Raw genomic sequence first — 22,094 nt, 5'->3', positions numbered from 1 at the left:
AAATAATTAAAATATTTCGAAATTTTAATATATTATGTACAGAATCAATATACAAAGAACTTAGACGTAAGTCGCGCGCGGTCGGCTGACAAGAGAGAAGTTGCCTTAAACAATTAGGTGCTGCGGCAAGTTTTTGGTATCAAAATTTTTCTTTTTTGATATTATTTAAAGATATCTAGTCGCCGAATTAGGTGCTCGTTCCGTTTGGCAGGAATTCGGACTTAAACGTGGGTCGCGCGGTCGGCTAACAAGAGAGAAGTTGCCTTAAACAATTAAACGGAACGAGCACCTATAATGACTTAAATTTAATTTAAGTAATAATGTTCATTGATCAAATAGTCCTATGCAATGCTTATGCATGTAATATTAATTTAGTATTAATATAATTTTTTTTCATCATATAACATTAATTTAATAGAAACGTATAGGTACATATATAAATATACAAGTTAATATGGCGTTTATAAAGACATAATAAGACGGATGATTATTAGTCTAGCGACCTAATGGTTCGATTATACAGTTTATGTGTAATTTTGTGTGCGATGACCCTTATTCTGGCACATATTGACATGAATTATTAAATATTTCATAGACTATATAACATTTTTTGATCATGCCTTACGAAGAAGATGCTGAAGCGACGGTCGAACTTAAATCGATGTCGACAAAACATTTTCAATTTCAAATAATACATTACGTATGTACATTAAATTAAGAAAACATTATATACATTAAATAAAACATTACATAAATTAAGTAAATCATTAAGTATAAAAAGTTACGTACGTTTCTTGCGCTATGCTATCTATATCGTGTGAATGATAGGTTATATGTACATGGATCGTACTTTTTGATTTGTTTCTTTGCAAGCTCCATAATCATAATTTGGAGGTCTTATTACATTCTTATATGCATTATTCAAATGCAGAAAAGTATTTTTGTTTAGATATATATTTGAATTTATTTATATAGTATATGAAGAAGTAATTTAAGTGATAACAGGAAATTGAAGAAACTGTAATTTACAATTCTTTGGTTTTTAAATACAGGTTTGTACTTTCCCATAGTTTTGCGTTTTTTCTTTTATTTTAGAGGATTTTAGAGGATTTTTTATTCTGTGTCAGCCAACTTCAGTTCGGCGGCATCGAGAGTATGCATTTTCTACAGCAAAAATGAGGGACCAGCAGTCCATACGTTTATATAGTCAAAGAGGCGCACTGAACTATACTACTGGAAAGCACTCTGAGGCTATCCGCCTGAATAGACAGAGAGAGAGAGAGAGAGAGAGAGAGTCAGTTTAGTTTACTTTGTCCTTGTCGATACAGTCTGAGTGAAAAGTGCTTTCCATCCGTCTGCGCATTTCATTAAGTAAAAATCGGATTCACTTCTGAATCTTCGGATCAACAACACTTTTTATTTTGAATGTACGACGGTCGAATGCGCATGCGCCATAAAGGACAGCGATACCTAAAGTAGCTGTCTCTGTTTATTACGCCATGCCGTTTCAAAGGGCAGAGCGCTTTCCAGTAGTATAAGGTTTGTTCGCGTCGCACGCTCCAACATGCTCCAATATGCTCCTATTATGATGTCTTAGGGCTTCCGCAGACGAGCGACTTTGTAGCGCCATAATCGCAAACGTCGACGAAAACCTAAGAGGCCACAATATGATGAGATATGGCATGATATAAAAATACATACTAGATGTAGTTATTTCTTGCTACATCTTTATTATTTTACGTAAAAACGTAAACACGCGAGTCCTTTTTGACATCTCTGTCTGTTGACATCTCTAATCTTCGCAAATTCGTATATTCACGTATTTTTTCCATTCAGTGAAATGACTTTTCTGGACTTTCAATCTTAGTTTTATAAACTCGGTATTGTTCGTTCCAATAATGCGACCTCAGCTAAATGCTTATTTTCAATATATGGTGGACTATAAAACTTTTATATCAAGTAAATATAAATCTGACGTGTGTGAGCCAAAAGTAAGTCAAGTTTTTCAACTTTTTTCCGATTTTCTCGTGAAATACAATCTAGTTGAGATCCTATTTGTGCGTACTTTAATTCTGTAATAACAATTTTGCAATCCGTCAATCCAATTCGGAAATTTATTGAAATCTATTACCGAATGGAAATGATGATAAAGTAGGGACGACTTTAGTATTACCTTAAAGTTGTCTATTTACCGACTATAAATTTTGTATAACTATTATGGTATATTCGCACAAACTATAGCATAGCCGCATATATGTATGTGTAAAAAGAATTATCCACAATCGTATTTTTCATTTATATTTTAGTCAACGACTAAGCACCATGGATGGTCAGGTATAATACCATACTGTATATTCAATAAATGTTTTTTGAGCATCTGATAAATTGCTTCAGGTTGTTCCATCGTTGGTATATGCAATTCTTGACCTTGAAAGTCAATATAAGACACGGGACTGACTACGCACGCTGTTCCTGCTCCGAATATTTCCAACAGCTATAACGAAAAAATTAATTGTCATAATCAGAGAGAAACTTGTGAGCAACCATCCCGGCCTTTTTTCTGTAATGCTTCTAAGGGCGAAATCCATATAGTGTCGTTAGCGCGCGGGTTAGAAATATTACAGGAAAAAAAGGCAGGGATGACCGCTCAGGTTTCTCTTTGTTCACAATAGGTATGTTCTTTTTTAAAGTACCGTGCAGAAACTTTTTGTACTTGGTACACATGGTACAGTTTAAAATGTCACAGTGCTCGCGATACAGATAGACCAGTGCGAATTCAAGTTCTGAGAAAAAAAAGAACGCTATTTGATAGATACTCAGCACATGTTGCACAAAGATTAATTGGTTATTAAAAAGATAGTATTTAAATAATACGTCGTCTACAATACAGGAAGCAAGAAGCAAGAATAAGAAATTGATCAATCGTACTCGAGGGTATGTTAAGTTAGCACCCCAACTATAGTACTCAGGAGTTCTGATTAGAGTTCCCACTTCCTTTTGACGAGACGAAGAGTTCCCTATAGTTAATAACAATCCGCTCAATAAACAATTTTTTTACATTTTTTAAAAATGGGGTGCTAACTTTTTATCGAATTTCGAGGAACAGTTCTGAGCTGCGCTTAATAGCTTCAATTTGCGATTGCCTAGAGTTTCTGATATGTAAAAAAAATTTTCGAATATTAAAAAAGAAATTAAAAATTTTTGAAAAATTAATTTTTAGATACAATAGTTCTCATGATAATTTCTGCTTCTTTTTGACGATACGAAGAGTTCTCTATGATTTTTAATGATATATGCGCTTAATAATCATTTTTTAATAATTTTTAAAAAATGGGGTGCTAACTTTTTAACGAAATTCAAGGTCGTCTTAGTTTTGATCAGCTTAACAGAACTATTTTGTGAATACCCAGAGTTCTTGATACATAAAAAACATTTTTGAAATATAATAAAGTTTAAAAAAAATAATGGAAATCTTTAAAAATTTGTTTGAGAGTACCGAGTAGTTCTGAGTAGCGTTTCTTATAGTACTCGACGAGTTCTATCGAAAACTGTCAGGTAAAAAAGCGATTGGACTAACGGTTTGTAAGATACAGCGACATTTGTCAGAAGATCACCTCGAAATTCGATAAAAAGTTAGCACCCTATTTTTAAAAAATGTAAAAAAAATGTTTATTGAGCGGAACTCTTGTTATTAATTATAGGGAACTCTTCGTCTCGTCAAAAGGAAGTGGGAACTCTAATCAGAACTGAGTACTATATAGTTGAGGTGCTAACTTAACATACCGCGTGCTCGATTATTTTTTCCATATTCGACTGTGATTGGTCAATTTCTTATTCTTACTTCTTACTCCGTGTATTGTAGATGACGCATAAAAAAATAAAAATGGAAACTGACGATAAAAGTACATCCGATGAAGACGAAAAAAAAAGAAAAAAGATAAAATGCTTTCTTTTCTTTCAATCTCAATATTTGTGCTTTCCATTTTATTTTCGTTTTGATTTCATTCATATGACTTTAATCTCACACTTCGTTATTTTGATTTTCACTGTATGTACTATACGCTGTATGTGTACTATATACGCTGCATCGCCTCGAGAGATGGTACAAAAGTTCTTGTACCAAGGTACCAATTTTCAAGTGTTCCGTTCAAATAAAATGCGTACACTATTTTGTAATGACGCAAGTTCCGGCAAATAAAGCATACAATGTTCTGCACCTTGCACTAGGTACAGAAAGTGTCACCGTTGTCAAAAAGAACAAACCTAATATGTTAGCATAAGAGCACAAATAAGAGAGAGAAAAGATATTAAAAAGAGAAAACAATGTTGCATACGTAAATCTTACCCTGTTCTCTGAATTTAATTGTATTATTTCTTTCATCGTAATAGATCTTTCCGTAACTTTATACTGATTCCACTGCCTAGATATAGCTAAAAGCGAATTTCTTACAATTCCGGGTAAGATTAAACCATTTAAGGGTGGTGTAAGTAGTTCCCTTTCTGTATAAAATAACATAGGAATATATAGTAATCGGATCTCTAAACTGAGAGAACCATTAAATCGAGTTATTTTTCCTTATGACACTTTTCACAACATGCATTTTTAGCAAAATTCACCAAACTTCGCTTCTTACCTCCGTTATTATTTATATAAACAACAAAAACGTTCATAGTGCCAATTTCTGTAAGTTCATTGTTTTCGCCGTACAGCCACAATACTTGCTGTAAACCTTTTTCAATGGCTTCTTGTTGAACTTGAATTGTAGGTCCATAATTGCTGCCTAATTTAGCATTACCACAACCGCCAGGCCATGCTCTCGTATACCTAGGATCTGCAAGCAGGGAAACTCCGACTTGCCGATCGGTAGCTTTAAAATAAGATCCGACGGGAGATAGGATTACGTACAACAAAGCTGAATCCGAAGTTGCGACTCCAAGTGTAGGCTGTGTAGGAACAAGCAAAATGTATTTAAATTAGGTTTTAGGAAAGATAAAAATAATTTTTTTAATAAAACTTTGAGAATTTTTATTAATTCTTCTGAGCCACGTTATGCGAACATACTTAATTTCTATATATTATACATTTCTAAAGGAAATTAAAGGAAAGAATAATGAAATAAAGGGGAAAAGGAAATCGATAGAAAGTTCATTATATTATCATATACATCAATATATTAGAAGACGCGGTAGTGTCTTCGGCCATGTTCAAAAACTGAAAGACACTACAAGTCTCTTATCCCGAGTCACCAAAGTCCATTTTTGGGGGGTGCATAACTACTAAAATATAAAAAATTTTGAATCGAACGTTATATGTCCTGAAAGGGCGGCATCCCCACCAGTAATTTGAGCCAAAAAAATTTTAAATCGGTCAAGCCGTTCTGGAGATACAAGAGGTCGAAAAGTGATGATTTTAATGAAAAATTAAGAAACGTCTTCTCCTTTTCTTCTTTGTCCTCATTCAAGGCCGCGTATTAAAACTTTCTAACATCCCCTCTCATCTTTCACTCACATCTCCACCATCTTCGATCCACCGCACCCCCTCCCCCACCACCCACCCCTATCAATCAGCGATTAAATGTCGCTCGAGCGTCGTCAGCGGCATTTGGTCCGCGCGCGGTGAGGTAATTAAGGGGAACAGCGGAAAGTGGAGGCGATTCGAAAATCGGTCGAAAGTTACATACACTTTATGTACCTATGTTCACTTTGGCACCTTTAATTAATAATATATCAGTTACTTTTCATGGTAATATATTATTATTAGATAAAAATTAGTTTAAATTTTTGAGTATCCTTTTTTAAACATGGCTTGAACTTTTCATTTTTATGATATGATTTTTTTCGGTACTGTATTTCAATTACAAGCACTGAAAGTATTTTGTATTTTGTATTTCAAATAGGTTATTCAATACATGTATTATATTTTGTACTTCAAATACAATTTCTATATATTTTTTTTTTATATAAGATTATCGTATGAGAAAAATTTAAGTTATTATAATTGTTGTCAAGAAGCCTATTTGATTGAACTTTTGCACCAATTTATCTTTTTTCCTTTTCTCTTTTTCTCGAGAGAAAAGGAAGAAAGATACATTGGTACAGCCAAAAAGAATAGATCTAAGAATTATTAGGATCTAATATTAAAGGATTTTTTTAGTATTTCATTTGAAATAAATCCATCATAATAATAATTAAGTACAGGACTCCTAATTTAAAAATAACAATTATGTAATATATAAAAAGACCAATAAGAGTCTGATAAATAGAAACGCTTTATCAAATATTCAAATAAAAGTACTGAGAGACTACAATCAAAGAATAAACTTTACTCTAATTAACATTACATGTTTTTAACTGTATAATTCAGCCCTCTTCAGATGTAACAAAAAAATTATGTATAAAAAATCAATCTTATTATATTCTAAAATGCTAAAAGTAGATATACGGTAAAAGCGCTATTTTGAAGAAAAAAGATGCGATGGACATTCTGGATAAGATAAAATCGTCTTTGTTCACCAAACGATTGAATGACCGATTGAAACAGTGTTTCACGTTCTGATGAGAACAAAAATTTTTTTTGTATTTTAATTAAAGAATAAGGATTTGAAGTAATTCATAAAGTATGTCTAGCTATTAAAGACTCACCAAATTGTCCATAACATATCAATAGTAAATAGTTCGTCAAACGGTCAACATCTCGCAAATGCAATCGGAGTCAAGAGAGGCGGTTACATAAATGCACAAGTGTCAAAGATTAAAATATAAAATATATATGTCAAAGATTAAATAATTAAGCATAGATGAAGGACGATTAGAGTCAAATCATAAAACGAAAATAATAAAGTGGTTATAACATTAAACATGTAATAAAAATTTAAAAAAAAAATACTAAAATCAAACTATTTAAAACTACTAAAACAATATACTTAGCCGCTTATAATAAAAATTTGAAGATTAAATAACTAAGAATTTCGATTATCATATAGTGAGACTAGACATGTCTAACTTTTACGGTTGTTAATACAATATTGAAATGAGAACTTTGGTGATGCAAAGTCAAAGCTTGTTTATGATCGGAATATATGCTTCGTGTAATCCTTCTGTGTCTATCTGAGGTTAAAACCGTTTTTCTGTTTTTTAATATTAAGCATTTCTGATATAAGACGTTTTTTGCAACAAGATTCTTCTCTCGTCTGGAATGTGAATGTTACACCATTCAATGTCATGTCCCTGTTGCAATCTATGATCAGTTATCACCGATTTATAAGACGTGTTCCAACGTATACGATTACGATGTTCTGCAATACGTGTTTTCAATTGTCTTCCTGTCTGTCCTATATATGTTGCGTCACACTCGTTGCAATTAATTTTATAAACCACGTTAGATTTACAACTTGAAATTAATGGATCTTGGTGTACTTTAATATATTTTCACAATTTGTTAGTGCTAAAGAAAGAAACTCTGATGTCGTTCTTATTAAAATGTTTGAATACTTCAAATCCTTATTCTTTAATTAAAATACAAAAAAAAATTTTTTCTTCCATAAGAACATGGTGAAACACTGTTTCAATCGGTTATTCAATCGTTTGATGAACAAAGACGATTTTATCTTGTCCAGAATGTCCATTGCATCTTTTTTCTTCAAAATAGCGCTTTTACGATATATCTATTTAGCATTTTAGAATATAATAAGACAGATTTTTGATATATAATTTTTGTCTGAAGAGAGTTGAATCATACAGCTGATGCATGTAATGTTAATTAAAGTAAAGTTTATTCTTTGATTGTAGTATCTCAATACTTTTATTTGATATAGAATATTTGATAAAGTGTTCTATTTATCAAACTATTATTGGTTCTTTTGTATTACATAATTGTTATTTTTAAATCCATCAAATTTGACTTTAAATAAATTCTGTTATTATGCATTAACTCAAAAACAGTATTTTGTATTTTAAATTGTGGAAGTATTTTGTATTTTTATTTAAAAAAAGTATTTTTTGTATTTGAAATACAAAATTTAGAAATATTTTTGTATTTTGTATTTCAAATCGAAAGATTAAAAGTATTATGTATTTTGTAATTCAAATACAAAGAATAGAAATGAAACCAGAAAATACCCAGCCAGAAATGAATGTCGAAATTATTAAACTGATGTCGAATCAATGTCGATCCAATGTCAAAATCATCAAATTGATGTTGAATCTTGAATCGACATCAGTTCCATTATCATTTCTGGGTGGTATTTTGTATTTTAATTACTTTATGTATTTTGTCCAGCCCTGAGTATATTATCATATCAAATTTATAGAAAAGAGAAAAGAAGATGAGAATCATTTGAATAATACGTCAATACTGTGTACAAATAACGTGATTGTAGGGGCATGTTTTTATATGTAATATGTATGCCAACAAAAAGTTGGGATTCTGTTTATCGCATGTATTATCACTAAACATTGAGAAATATAACGATTATTCTCGTGCCCGTATATAGAAGTCTTGACAACGTACATGACATATTAAATAATACACGCGAATATCGTTTGTAATGTAATTTTCAATCAGATCAAATGTCGCTCGGGCGTCGTGCGGCATTTGGACTGCGCGCGGTGAGGTGAGGGGGACAAGCTAATATATTATTATTAGATAAAAAGGTTTACATTTTTTAGTATCCTTTTTTGAACATGGCTTGAACTTTTCATTTTTATTATATGATATTTTTCGGGTATCTTTTACTTTTTAGAGTACTAATATATCACAAATATATAAAAAAATGATTTAAAAATATATTATATAACGAAAGAGAATGAAATACGACGAAAGAGAGGGACGGTGGGGGTGGGAGGTGGGGGTTGGCCGATTAAAAATTTTTTTGGCTCAAATTACTCGTGGAGATGCCGCTTTTCAGGACGTATAACGTTCGATTCAAAATTTTTTATATTTTAGTACCCCCCCAAAATGGACTTTGGTGGCTCGGGATAAGAGACTTGTAGTGTCTTTCAGTTTTTGAACATGGCCGGAGACACTACCGCGTCTCCTGATAATATATTTTACAACGCGAAGCGAGGACTATCTTACCTCTCCTCCTGTCTATAGGGATAAACTTCTTGCTTCGCACAGAAAGTGGATATAAAAAGTGAATACTCTAGAATATCGTACCTCAGAAATTATAGAAGAGTCCGCTACGTGATTCAAAATGTATTTGACTCAAGATTATATCGAATTTTTAATTATGTAAAAATCAAAGTTATATATTAGTGAAGTTATATATAGTGACCTTTTTGCAGTAATTATTTAAATTTTAATAAGATAAATACTAACAGAATACTCGATGATATATTGTATTTAATAATAAAATAGTACTCACGTCGATGCCTATAAGCGTAGGACGAACGTAAAGACTAGAGGCGGTAGAATGTGGAACCCATTCTTGATCTATACTAATTAATCTGCAAATGCACTTAATTAATTCTTCTCCTCTGAAAGGTGGTAGACCAGCTCTTACTGCCGAATTATTCATTCTTTCCATATTTAACTCTGGTCTAAACAACCTTATTTTGCCATCAACACCTCTGTAAGCTTTCATACCTTCAAACAACTGAGGAAAGATTTATATGTATACATATATTATTACTGTCAAATTAAATTTCACACAAGGAATTTCAGCTCAATAATTCAATAGTAAAATATCCTCCAAGATCATATGATTATTGGTATTAAATATTTTTGATATAAAAATTTTAAGGTTTTTTTCATGGGAATTTTATATTAAAAGAAATACTTCTCAGCTTTACATCATACAAAAGAAAAATAATTCTACTTTAATTATACTAAACTAAATATAGCAACAAAGTAAAAATAAATTAATTTTCTTAATACTTATACTGTTTTATACATATTGAGCCTTATTATTACTTTTATTTTATTTTCTTAATACTCTATCTCATGTTATTTTTCAAAAATATACATAAATATAAATTAATACCTCCACAGCATAATGAAGTACTTTTGCAGCTGGATGAAGAACTATGTTTTCGAAAGGCATAATTTCTGGTGCTTGCCAACCATTCATGCCTTCGTAATAATGTATTTTGAGCATGTGATCAGTGAAATATTTCCCAAATGAAAGCTTATTAACATCAGGTTTAGGATTCAACTGATTTGGTCCAGCGAGACGGACTGATAAATCTGCATACTGATAAAAACATATTGAATAAATTAGGCTTTCAGTTTCATCTATGTTGCATTTTTCTTAATTGTTTCTATTGTAATAAATGATAATACCTTAAAGAAACGTTGCGGTACAGAATTCTTGTCTTTAGTTCTCAAAGAAGAGCTCCACTTAACACTCTGTTGCAGTTGATTAATCGCATTTCCGAAAAATAAAATCTAAAATATAAGAACATATATACGTTTATTTCTGTCTTTCTAATAAAAAAAAGCTTATTATAGCACAATTTACAAAATTTAAAATTCCTAATAATTTTACGTTTAAATTATATAAGTATGTCATCTTTATTTAACAATACTAGTCTGCGAATTGAAACTTTAGGATTATTACCTGAATCTAAAGTTAGCATGCTGAATCCGAAAATCAAATCTATCCATTGTTATAAAGAATTTTAGCAAAATCGCAATGAGATATTGTAATATAAAAATAAAATAAAATAAACAAGTATGAAAAAAGAAATATAGATTTTGACCTCTTAAATATAGGTTATCTTCAGAAAAATTAATATCAATGTTCAATTCAAATAACAAAAGCAAATATTATTTATTTATAATAAAAGTAATCTTATAATTACATAAAATCTTGAAAATTGATAAATATACAACACAAATTGTTGTAAATCTGTCAATTTACGAGATTTTAGATGATTATAAAATTCATTTATTACTGGATTTTTTGTTATTTAATTTTAATTTATATTAGTTAAAATACATTAAAGATGACCATATTTTATAGAAATTAAATTTAAAAGATCATTTGGTTAAGATCCTTCATACGATTCACAAATGAAATAAAACACAAAAATAAAATCTATAAGAAAAACAAGTAAATATGATGTGTAATCGGCCAAAATCTATAAGATCTGTCAATTTTAACAGAAGATTCTAATCAGGTTATCACAGCATTTGGAACTTCTGTGCAAACAAAGGAAATAGAACATTCACAATACATAAGAAGGTCCATTAAATTGACAAATGTTAGAAGCACTTGACGTTTAAAAAAAAAAAAACAGTTTTAAACAATACAAAAGGATTGCCAATTTCGATCGATTAATGGAACAAGCACGTAATAACGTTTTATTATAAAAAATGCGAGGACTGCAGATTGCGTAATTATACTCTTGCGTTATTAATAATATGACGTTGTAATATGTTTAATTGTAATAATTTTTACTGATTATGGTGTAAAATAGACTGAAACGTCTGGAAAAATTTAACGTATATTCTGAATAAAGGACATTCGCTCATTATAACTAGCGCTGTGGCTGCACGATGCTCGAGCGAGCGACATTTGGAAGAGGCGATTCGAAAATCGGCCGAAAATTGCATACACTTTATGTATGTTCACTTTATACTGGCACCTTTATTAATATTGTAATATATCAGTTACTTTTTATGGTAATATATTATTATTAGATAAAAAGGTTTAAATTTTTCAGTATCTTTTTTTCAACATGGCTTAAACTTTTCATTTTTACGATATGATTTTTTTGGATATCACTTACTTTTTAGAGTACAAATTACAAATACATATATTAAAAAATGATTTAAAAATATTATGTAACGAAAGAGAGTGAAATACGGCAAAAGAGAGGGGTGGAGGAGGGTGAGAGGTAGGGGGAGGAAATCTGGTGGATCGAAGATGATGAAGTTGTGAGTGAAAGGTGAGAGGGGATGTTAGAAAGTATTAACACGGCCTTGAATGCGGACAGAGAAGAAGAAGGAGAAGGCGTTTCTTAATTTTTCATTAAAATCTTTTCGACCTCTTGTATCTCCAGAACGGCTTGACCGATTTAAAATTTTTTTGGTTCAAATTACTGGTGGGGATGCCGTCCTTTCAGGACATATAACGTTCGATTCAAAATTTGTTATATTTTAGTAGTTATGCACTCCCCAAAAATGGACTTTGGTGCAGGCTCGGGATAAGAGACTTGTAGTGTCTTTCAGTTTTTGAACATGGCCGCAGACACTACCGCGTCTCCTGATATGAATTAATACATCAATCAAAATATTTTCCATTATATTTTTTATTATTTTTCCCATGTTTTGACAAGCATATGAATTTATTTATATTAACTATTATTTGTATTATCAGACTCTTACTAGTCCTTTTGAATTACGTAATTGTTTATTTTGAAATTGAGAGTCTTGTACTTATCTTTGATTTCATTTGTATTAGCCAAAAGACAACTAAAATTTAACATTCTTTTTTTAGTAACATAAGAATGTGATGATAAGAATGTTAAGTTTTAAGACGAAAAACGTGCTACAAGTAATAATAAAATGGTAATAATAATTATTATTAGTCAATAATTATTATGGTAAATGATTAATTAATTAATTAATACTTAATAATAAACCGTTCTATGGAGAGAGAGTTTTAACTACTTCTGGTTAAAACTTTAACAACGCGTGTGTTTATCAAGTAGTCGAAAATTCATATCAAAAGAATTTGTTTTGCCCGCTGATAAAGTATTTATTATTCTAACGAACATAATATATTTTAACATTTTTGTATTCTTTAGTTTAGAATTAAATATGTCAACATTTTCATATTATTTTTAATTTTAATATTAATTTGACTCTTACTTCGCCCTTTTATTGTTTTTTATTGTTATTATTATTGTTTGACATATATTTAGAGAAAATATAAAATTATAAGTCAATGGGGGTATATAAAATCTATATATTGCATTTAATGTTATTCATTGGAAATCATATGCGAAGGAACAAACATGACTTGATTAAATTCAAAATGAACGATCCGCGCTGACGCGCGTTGGCATAAATTATTCTCTTCGTTTTATTCTTTTTACACTTTGCTATTTTCCATTTCCTCTCCTCCATAAATGTTAAAATACTGATCACTGTATTTTATATAAAGATATATATTCAATATTGCATATATGTAGAAACATAAAATAATACAAATGTTAATTAATTAGAAATATAAATGATATAATAAATACAGTTAAATGCACTAATTTCGTATTTAAATACGACTTGACTTAAATTAAAATTATAACTTAGCAAATATAAGATTTGTATTTGAAGAGAAACATGTGTAACGTATTGCATGATAGCTATTTTTAAACATCTCAATGCGTTTACGATGTATATATTATATTACACAACATGTTTACAATATACAGCCTTGTGCAAAAGTATTAGGCACCCTTATTATTATACATATATCCGACATGAGTTCTTAGAATTTATTTTTTTGTTAGTGATTCGTTGAATGGTATGCTTACTCTAAAATGTACACAGATATGATTTTAATGAAGTAATAAATGATAGAAGGCATCAATTGAGAATATTTGTATTTTTCCAATGAAGTATCATTCCATTGTCGGTGGTTGTAGTGCAAATATATGCGTCAATTTCATATTCTACTGCTCATATTTATGAAAGTTGAGTTCTTTTCTGTAAATAATGTCTAAAATACGCACAACAGCGCTTGCTGATACAACTTTTACACGAATAGGGCAAATGTCAGTTTGAAATATCCCAAAGAGTTAAATGTTCGTGTCGACTAAAGCTGAGCGTGGACTTATTGAATACTAATTAAAGCAACAAATATTGACTAATTAAAAGTCATACATAGTTTTATTTTTATCTACCTTTACCACAATTTAAAATAACTTGGTAGTTATAATGTGCCTAATACTTTTGCACAAGGCTATATATTATAAAAATATGGATATTTTCTGGGAAACTTATAAAAATTTATAAGTTTGTTAATTTAATTAAATAATACAATACATATAATAATATTTCAAGTACAATACAATAATAGCGATATTATAATATTTTAAAATATTTAAACTAGCGTATAAGCATTTGTAATGATTTTTGGTATACAGATCGATATAATATAATATTGATTCATTTATAAATTATACTTAAACATAAATTTAGTTTAAATATTTTGAAATATTATTATAATATTGTGTTATTTAATTGAATTACATTTTCCGCGACAAAATAGCTATATTTTTGTAATACTTTGTATCGTAAATTTACTAATAATTAAGGATTTCATTCCTCGAAAAGCATTAAAATTAAAAAAGAAAACATTTTCGTAAATAAAATCAACATACGTACGTTAAAATTGATCTTATATTGATAGGTAAAATATAATATCTATTTTATTGGGGAGATATAAGATATATTTTATAAAAAATATTTATATGATATTTTGTAGATGCTGTCGATATGAAACGTTTTAAAGATCATAAAATCGTTTTTCTTGTTTGCAATGCTTTTATAATTTTAGGATGTTTTTAAATATTAGGACATTTAATATCAATAATTAAATATTATAAAAGATATAGGGCGATATATTTTTGTAGTCAGTTATTTTAAGATCATCTTAAATAATATTTTAAGAAGCTAGTATGGCCATCTGGTTGTCTTACTGAAGACAGTATCAAATATGAGAATCGACTATGAATATAAGTACCGCGGCCACAATATATTAGAATTAGAATAATCCTCATGTGTACATACAAAATTCATAATAACTCTGATTTTACATGTGAAAATTTCTATTTCCCAAGAGAATTTTTTTCGAAATAGTTTTTTTATATATTTATTTAAGTATTGATAAACTTCATAATATTCGATACATCAGCATATGTATGCGTACATTCATTTTAAATAACATATGAGAGCTATATATATGTGAGAGCGATTTTATTGATAGAACTGATGCGCTTTCGGCGCTGCACGTTAAAGTCGTTATACACTAATCTAATATATCTGAATGTAACAGTGAGATATCTCAGTTGATAAAATGTATATTTAATAAAGTAATATAATAAAATATATTAAGGATTTTGCGATTAAAAACCCGGTTCTATATTTTTATTAAATTTACATCTTTATACGCGTCGATATGTGTACAACGGCCGCTTTAAAATGCACTAAGTGCGTGTCAGTCCTGCCAATAAAAAATGATATAAAATAACCAATCAAAATTATATTATATTTCTGCACTTCAGAATATTTCCTTCATTAATATACGATAAATTTTATTATTATGTACTAATGCACAATTTAATTAATTGTAATAAAGCATTAACATACAAATAATAGAAACTTTACAGCTTCTAGCTTCGTATATTTCTTTAGGATTTATTTAACTAATCTTCTTAAATTTCTAAAATTAAAATTTTTTTTATAAAATGTTTTAATAAATGATGTGTATATAATGATAAATTAATCATAAATTATTATAATAAAAAGTAAAAAGGAACCTCTCTCTTTGAAAATATAATACAAATGGAAATTACAATATATACATAATAGCTAATTCATTACGGAACATAGCTAAGTTAATTAATTTATAAAGCGCTTAATTAACCAATCTCGTAACTACTTACAAAAAATAATTTTCGACATAGTTGACACAATCTTTGTAATATTAAAAACATTTAAACACCTTAGTATTATTTTTGACTGTTTATACCAAAAAAATTCGATTGTTGTATTAAAATGTATACGGTTTCATCCAACAAGAATTATACCTCGAGAGAGAGAGTTATACAAATAGTTTTTTTTTTTTTTAATGAAACAATTTTTAGCAAAATTCTTTTTTATTCTACAAAATATCTTCAATAGAGAAACTATGGCAAAATTATTTGAACAAAATATCGGTCAAACAACTACCTCGACTTTTCTTGCAGGCTCTGATATGCTCGGTGAAATTTTTATATCATTTTGACACATTACGAACTTAATCTCTGGCCAAAATAATCATAAAGTTTTTGAAATGTGATTTTGATTACAGTCTGCGAATTTTCATAAATATATTTATGTAATTTTCATACATAATTTAATGTTATATCGCTCTATATCATACATCTTACTGAAAATTGCCTTCATCTTAAGATCGATACATGTCAATAAGTTAGGTCAAGTTCACGGGTGCATTCCAAAGTTACATCTTGACAATTTTGCGTAACTCTTGTTGAATGATTCTGGATTAGCTAAGATAATCCTGATTGATTTACAAGAGTGTTGCGTTTTAAATATTGCATGATTGTTTTTATAGGACTTTAACAAAAATTTTCAATTTTTAATGAATGTGAATGATTATTCGTTAATTAGTTAAAATTTAGATTTTAGATATACAAAGTAGAATTTTGTTTATAATTTTTATTATACACATATACATATTTTACCTGTGTACTTTAAATATTTTAATATTTATGTTTTATATATAAAGTAATCGTGATCTTTTATTTACTTACAAGTATTTATAAAATAAATTAAAAATAATATTTCAGCATTTCTTTAAGTATGTACATGTGCTTTCGCGGTTTCTCTCGTATAATGTTTGTAATACATATATTAAAATGTTTCAATAAATTATACTATAAACATCATATTTAATTTTATGGTAAACGATTGTCTTGTTTTCTCGTGTGATATTCGCGTTTCGCGATATAAAAATTAGTCATGGTTACTACATTTTAAACCAATGCAATATACTTGCTTATCTTTTCAATACTTAACTACCGTATCTACATTGCAATTAGTTACTTTAAATGCAAAAATTTTTAACCGATCATACGACGCAAATAATTATCTGTTAATTTCGACATTTCAAGTTCGTCTTTTGATTTGTATATTGCGAACAAAGTACGTATCCTGTATGTTTTTGTATTATAACAAATTGTAAGGGGGTATTTTTGCATTTAGTATTATTATCAATATTTAGAAATAATTCTTTTTTTTTTTTAATAGAACAGCTATCAATTTGATATTTGTTACATTATCATTAAAAAAATAATGGTAAATTATAAAAAATGGTAAACTATAAAGTTGTACTAAAAAATGTACCTCTTTAAAGAAATAAACAAATTACTACATATTACAATATATATATCTGAATAAAAACAATTATTTTTAATATTTTATCATAAAATTTATATTGTAAATTTCTTTTTAAAAACACGTTTTAAATATTTGTTTTGACATATAACTGCACGCAATTATCCATAGTGTGGTGTAGATTTATTACGTATCTCACGTTCAAAATGTACAGCCCATCAACGGTAATAAGTATATTCCGGTTGTATCCATTAAACTACATTTATTAATCGGTTTCGAACAAATAAAAATAGCAAATGACTCAAAATATGTATCACGTACAAGTCTCGAGACAAAATTGATGGAAGAAAACAAAAGGCACCACTTCTGTTTCATTTTTGAGAATTTTTAATTTTCCGTACAATTTTTATAGTAGCAGTATTGATTGAGAGACGAATATACGATTGTAAAAGTAAGCAACTTACCTTGCGTCGTAGGTAAACCATGTTGAATATCTACTTGGTGAAGAGAGAGAGAGAGAAAGAGAGAGAGAGAGAGAGGGAGAGAGAGAAAGAGAGGATCAATGGAGAAGACACAATCGTAGCAGTTTGTTCACGCTGCTTCGAGTATTCACGCAGTTCATTCTATGTGAATGCTTCTTCCGTTCTTGTAATTGTTCTTTTTCCTTGTATTTTCCCGCAAGATTTGATAATGTTATTCAATTTTGATTTTAAGAAACAAAGTTAACATTAAATGGATAACAATATCGTTCACGTCAAGTAGTTGATAATATATTATATCTCCATAAACAAGTAATAAGAAATATAAGAAGAGTCGAAGACCGTGGAAAACCAGAGCCCGTTTTCAGTGTCCTAAATAACAAACTCAGACGATACAGAGACCGGACAGTTGTTCAGTATCCACGAATGAAAAAAACGAGCGTATTTATTTAGGTGAAACTTTCATTCGTTCGTTCGTTCGTTCGTTCACTCACTCGCTCGCTCGCTCGTTCACTAATTACTGATTCGGTCGCCCAATCACGAATACAGCATGCTCGAATTAAGCGTCAGTTAATATTTTATTTATCAGCAAAGCATAAGGAAGAAAGAAAGAGAAAATGACAAACAGATAGAAGAAGGAAGGGGGGGGGAGAGAGAGAGAGAGAGAGAGAGAGGGAGAGAGAAAGAGAGCGAGAAAATAAGAGACAGAAAGAGAGGGAAGCAGAAACACGCTAAGAATCAGCGTCCCTCCTTTTCTTCCCAATGATCGAGCCACTTATATTGTCACGTCTTCTTTGATGATATTGGTGAGAGAAGGAGAAGGGAATTAAGGAAACATGTTGATAATTTTATGTGTTTGAGAAGACGTCAAAATAACGACAGCATCGTACATCGCATGATTGTTCGAGAAAGGGGAGGAAAAATTGCGTCAAGGCACACTACATGCTAACACACGAACAAGGCGTTAAAAACATGTGATAATCGCGCGCTCCCTCCGTGCCTGATAAATAGACAGAGAAACGCAGCACGCGCATTGTTATTCGCAAGAAATCGAGCATTAGCACATTTGATTCTCAAAATTACACGATCGTCATATAAATATTGATTGGAGGCGTGGCTCTATGTACGAACAGACGTAATGCTTCATTTTTATTGCGACTTACATGGGAGAGATTTATAAAAAAAAAAAAAAAAAAAACAATACTAACCTCCTGTAAGAGGACCGACAAGTTATAAAAACATTATATTGAAATTTTGAATATAAAAATAAAGTTATAAAAGACATTATATATGTTACATCAATTTACATCCTAATAAATATGTTAAGCGTATATGAATATAAATTAAGCGACGAAATGAATAATGAAGAACTTATCCTTTTATGCAGAATAAAAAAATTACTTGCGACTGCTAAAAATTGTTTGTTAATTACGAGATTATAACTAAAGACTCTGACAAGCTCAAAACTAATTGTCCTTGATCCCTCCCCTCGCTTCTCCTACGTTATAGACAGGAAATTTTGACGTCAATTATTTGTATGAAATACTAAAATACAAAGAATAACAATCCAATAAAATTCACTTAAATCTTAAATCATCAAAAGCCGGTATATGTATATTGCATATCGTAGCCTCCGCGTCGCGCGATCTGAATAGATTAAGCAACAATTTATGTTTAATGACGTATTGTGGCGCGCTGATTTGCGAATCCTTTCTTGCGCAACGCAATAGCATCATTTATGTGTACGTGCATACGTGCGTGCGTGCGTGCGTGCGTGTGCGCGTGCGTGCATGTGTGTAACGCAATAGCGCGGCGATTGATCAAGTGCTACGACGTTTCTATTTAAATGTGTCTAATACTAGGTATTTTCAAATGCAAAAGGAAAAGATTCGACAATTCGAATAAAAATAGAACAAAACAATCAAAATAATGTCAATTTGACGTCATATTGACCGAATTTAGTCATTTTTTGATCATGATAAGAATCTCGATCTCAGATGATAAAATAAAAAGGATGACATTTAAAAAAAATATAAAGTCAATATAAAGTCATTTTTAAGTCATTTGAGATCGAGATTTATCATGATCAAAAAGTGACTTAATTCGCGGTCAATATGACGTCAAATTGACATTATTTTAATTGTCTCGTTCTCCTTGGAAAATACAATTCTTACAAAAGTAAGAAATAAAATAGTTTACTTAAATAGAACGTTTTTATTTTTTTAATTGGTTTATTATAAGAGACACGTTTTCTTAACAACGATACGTATGTACGAGCTGTGGGAACTATGTACATATCACGTTTATTTTTGTGACCATCGATGAAATCGTATCATTGAAAGTGAACGTGTAGCTTATAAATTATGCGTGGATGTAAAGAAAAAGTTTTTTTTCGACGTTGATAAATAAATTTGCTCACAACGTCGAGAAAAAACTTTGGTAATTATGTATTTTGGGGGACTCAGCCCCGATGACCTTGTCCTTGACATATATTGTCAAGGTCATGATTCTGAGCGACTTTGTCTTAACAACTAGGTCACAGTATAAGTAAGTACAGTAGTTTTACTCTCCAAAATTTATGGGTCAATAGATGTCCTTGTTTATCCTGTAAGTTAAACAAAGACACCTATCGTATAGGTCGTCGACTTTTTATATATAGACATTTTTTGTAATATTTTACAAACAATAAAAAAAACATTTACGTAGATATAATCATATATGATTTAATATATATAAGGTTATATTTCGATTTTCATTACCTATAAAACATCTAAAGTGCTAAAAATCTATAATGCACGTAATGTATATTATAAATTTTTAGTATCAGCAGTAGTATATTTGGTATATTTATTACCATATATTTAAGGCCCTTACTTCAACGCTTAAGGCGATGCTAAATCAGCTGATTTATCATGATTCTATTTGAAGAAAATGATCCGAATTGGCTTTACGGATTGCAAAATCCTTTTACAGAATAATAGTACGCACGAAAAACTATACTGGAAACCTTAATTTCACTAGAAAATCGGAAAAAAATTAAAAAATTCACTTTTTCTGGCAAAGTAGGATCACGTTCATACCTGTTTTTACCGGTGCTCTACAACGCCATCTATTTCAAGACGGCGGCCGACGGCGCAACTACTTCTAAACGCAATTTCTGCTCTGTTGACGTTCCGATCCTCGCATAGATCGTGATTTCTATTTGAAAAGAAATATTTTTTTCTACGCATTTAATCTTAGTTCCGCAAATTCAGGATTGTTCGTGCAAGTCATCCCAATACTGCAAGACGCTTATTTGCAATCTGCGATCTCTAAAACTTTTATATTAAGTGAATGTTAACCTCAAGTGACAGCTGTACGTGTTAGAAAAAGTGAATTTTTTTTTCCGATTTTCTAATGAAATTAGGGTTTCCAGTATAGTTTTTCGTGCGTACTTTTATTCTGTAAAAGGATTTTGCAATCCGTAAAGCCAATTCGGATCATTCTTTTCAAATAGAATCATGATAAAACAGGACGACTTTAGCATCGCCTTAATATCTGAAAAACTATAATGCCTGGTTTATGCTTCGGTCTTAAGGACTTAATCCTAAAATTCAGCCAATAGAGTTCAAATTTCGGTTAGAACTGGTAGCTTTATTGGTTGAATTTTAAAATCTTGGGATTAAGACCTGAAGCATAAACCAGGCATAACAGACTGCCACCTAGTTGTTAAGGCAAAGTTGCTCAGAATCATGACAACATATATGTCAAGGTCAAGGTCATCGGAGCTGGGTCCCCTAAAGTACATAATTACCAAAACTTTTTCTTTACATCCATGTATAATTTATAGACCACATTCACTTTCGACCATACGATTTTATCGACGTATCACAAAAATGAACGTGGTATGTATTTTTCGCAGCTCGAAAATGGACGTTGGTGTCGCTAGTGTACGGAAATTAGTAGAGTGGATATCAAGAGAGTGAAGTCAATAAGCTGGAAGTCGCCATTTTACGATTGACAGTGTAATTGAGGCGCGAAATTTGAACTACGTAAATGAACTGTTCATTTTTTAATCCACTTGACATTTTCAAAGGAGGATGGGTAAAATTATCAGATCTGTGCATAAACAAGAGTACCTTTCTTATGCATGTTTCCTTGTACTTTTTGATGCTAAATTGTGTACAAACGTTTATTTCAAAATAATCCGATGAGAAGTTATTGTAAATCGCGTTAAAAATAACTCATTAAAGGAATAGGTCTGATTGGCTCTCTTAATCACATCTTTTTTCACATTTTATTCACAGTTCACACGAATAGGCGCATTATGCGCATGATCTAACATTTTATCTTTTTTTAATATTCGGTGAACAAGAATAAAATGATGTTATTATACGCACTATGCGTGAAACGGAACGCACCTATAGGCTAACGTATAACATGTAGACTGTAGTGATGAGACCAACAAGATCACGTAAGATTCTATCTTAATAAATATGAATATATATAATATTATATATTGCATGTGTAAGCGAGCGCTTGCTACCGATCGCAGCTCCGCTATAGTG

General features: G+C 30.2%; 1 protein-coding gene across 2 annotated transcripts; it reads right to left on the bottom strand.

Annotated features, from left to right (window-relative positions):
* Nucleotides 1-725: 725 nt before the first annotated feature.
* Nucleotides 726-17,740, bottom strand: Bcat (Branched chain amino acid transaminase). 2 transcript variants are annotated; one of them, XR_001941019.1, is made up of 8 exons: nt 17,533-17,740; nt 10,283-10,387; nt 9,984-10,193; nt 9,366-9,596; nt 4,635-4,944; nt 4,346-4,500; nt 2,174-2,494; nt 726-2,072 (listed from the first exon to the last, which is right to left on the bottom strand). XR_001941019.1 is itself a non-coding variant. In XM_018551962.1 (7 exons), the coding sequence occupies exons 1-7, from the start codon at nt 17,551-17,553 to the stop codon at nt 2,303-2,305; spliced, it is 1,224 nt and encodes a 407-aa protein (XP_018407464.1). In that variant the 5' UTR covers nt 17,554-17,740; the 3' UTR covers nt 2,044-2,302. The 2 variants fall into 2 exon arrangements, 1 of the variants encoding a protein (XP_018407464.1); XM_018551962.1 differs by having other exon boundaries at nt 2,044-2,494.
* Between the last annotated feature and the right edge of the window lie 4,354 nt (nt 17,741-22,094).

This window comes from Cyphomyrmex costatus, unplaced genomic scaffold, assembly GCF_001594065.2.
Source record: "Cyphomyrmex costatus isolate MS0001 unplaced genomic scaffold, Ccosl1.0 scaffold15, whole genome shotgun sequence".
In the NCBI taxonomy this organism is placed as follows: Eukaryota; Metazoa; Arthropoda; class Insecta; order Hymenoptera; family Formicidae; genus Cyphomyrmex; species Cyphomyrmex costatus.
Note: the sequence above shows the minus strand (reverse complement) of the source record. Positions and strands in the feature narration are given on the sequence as shown.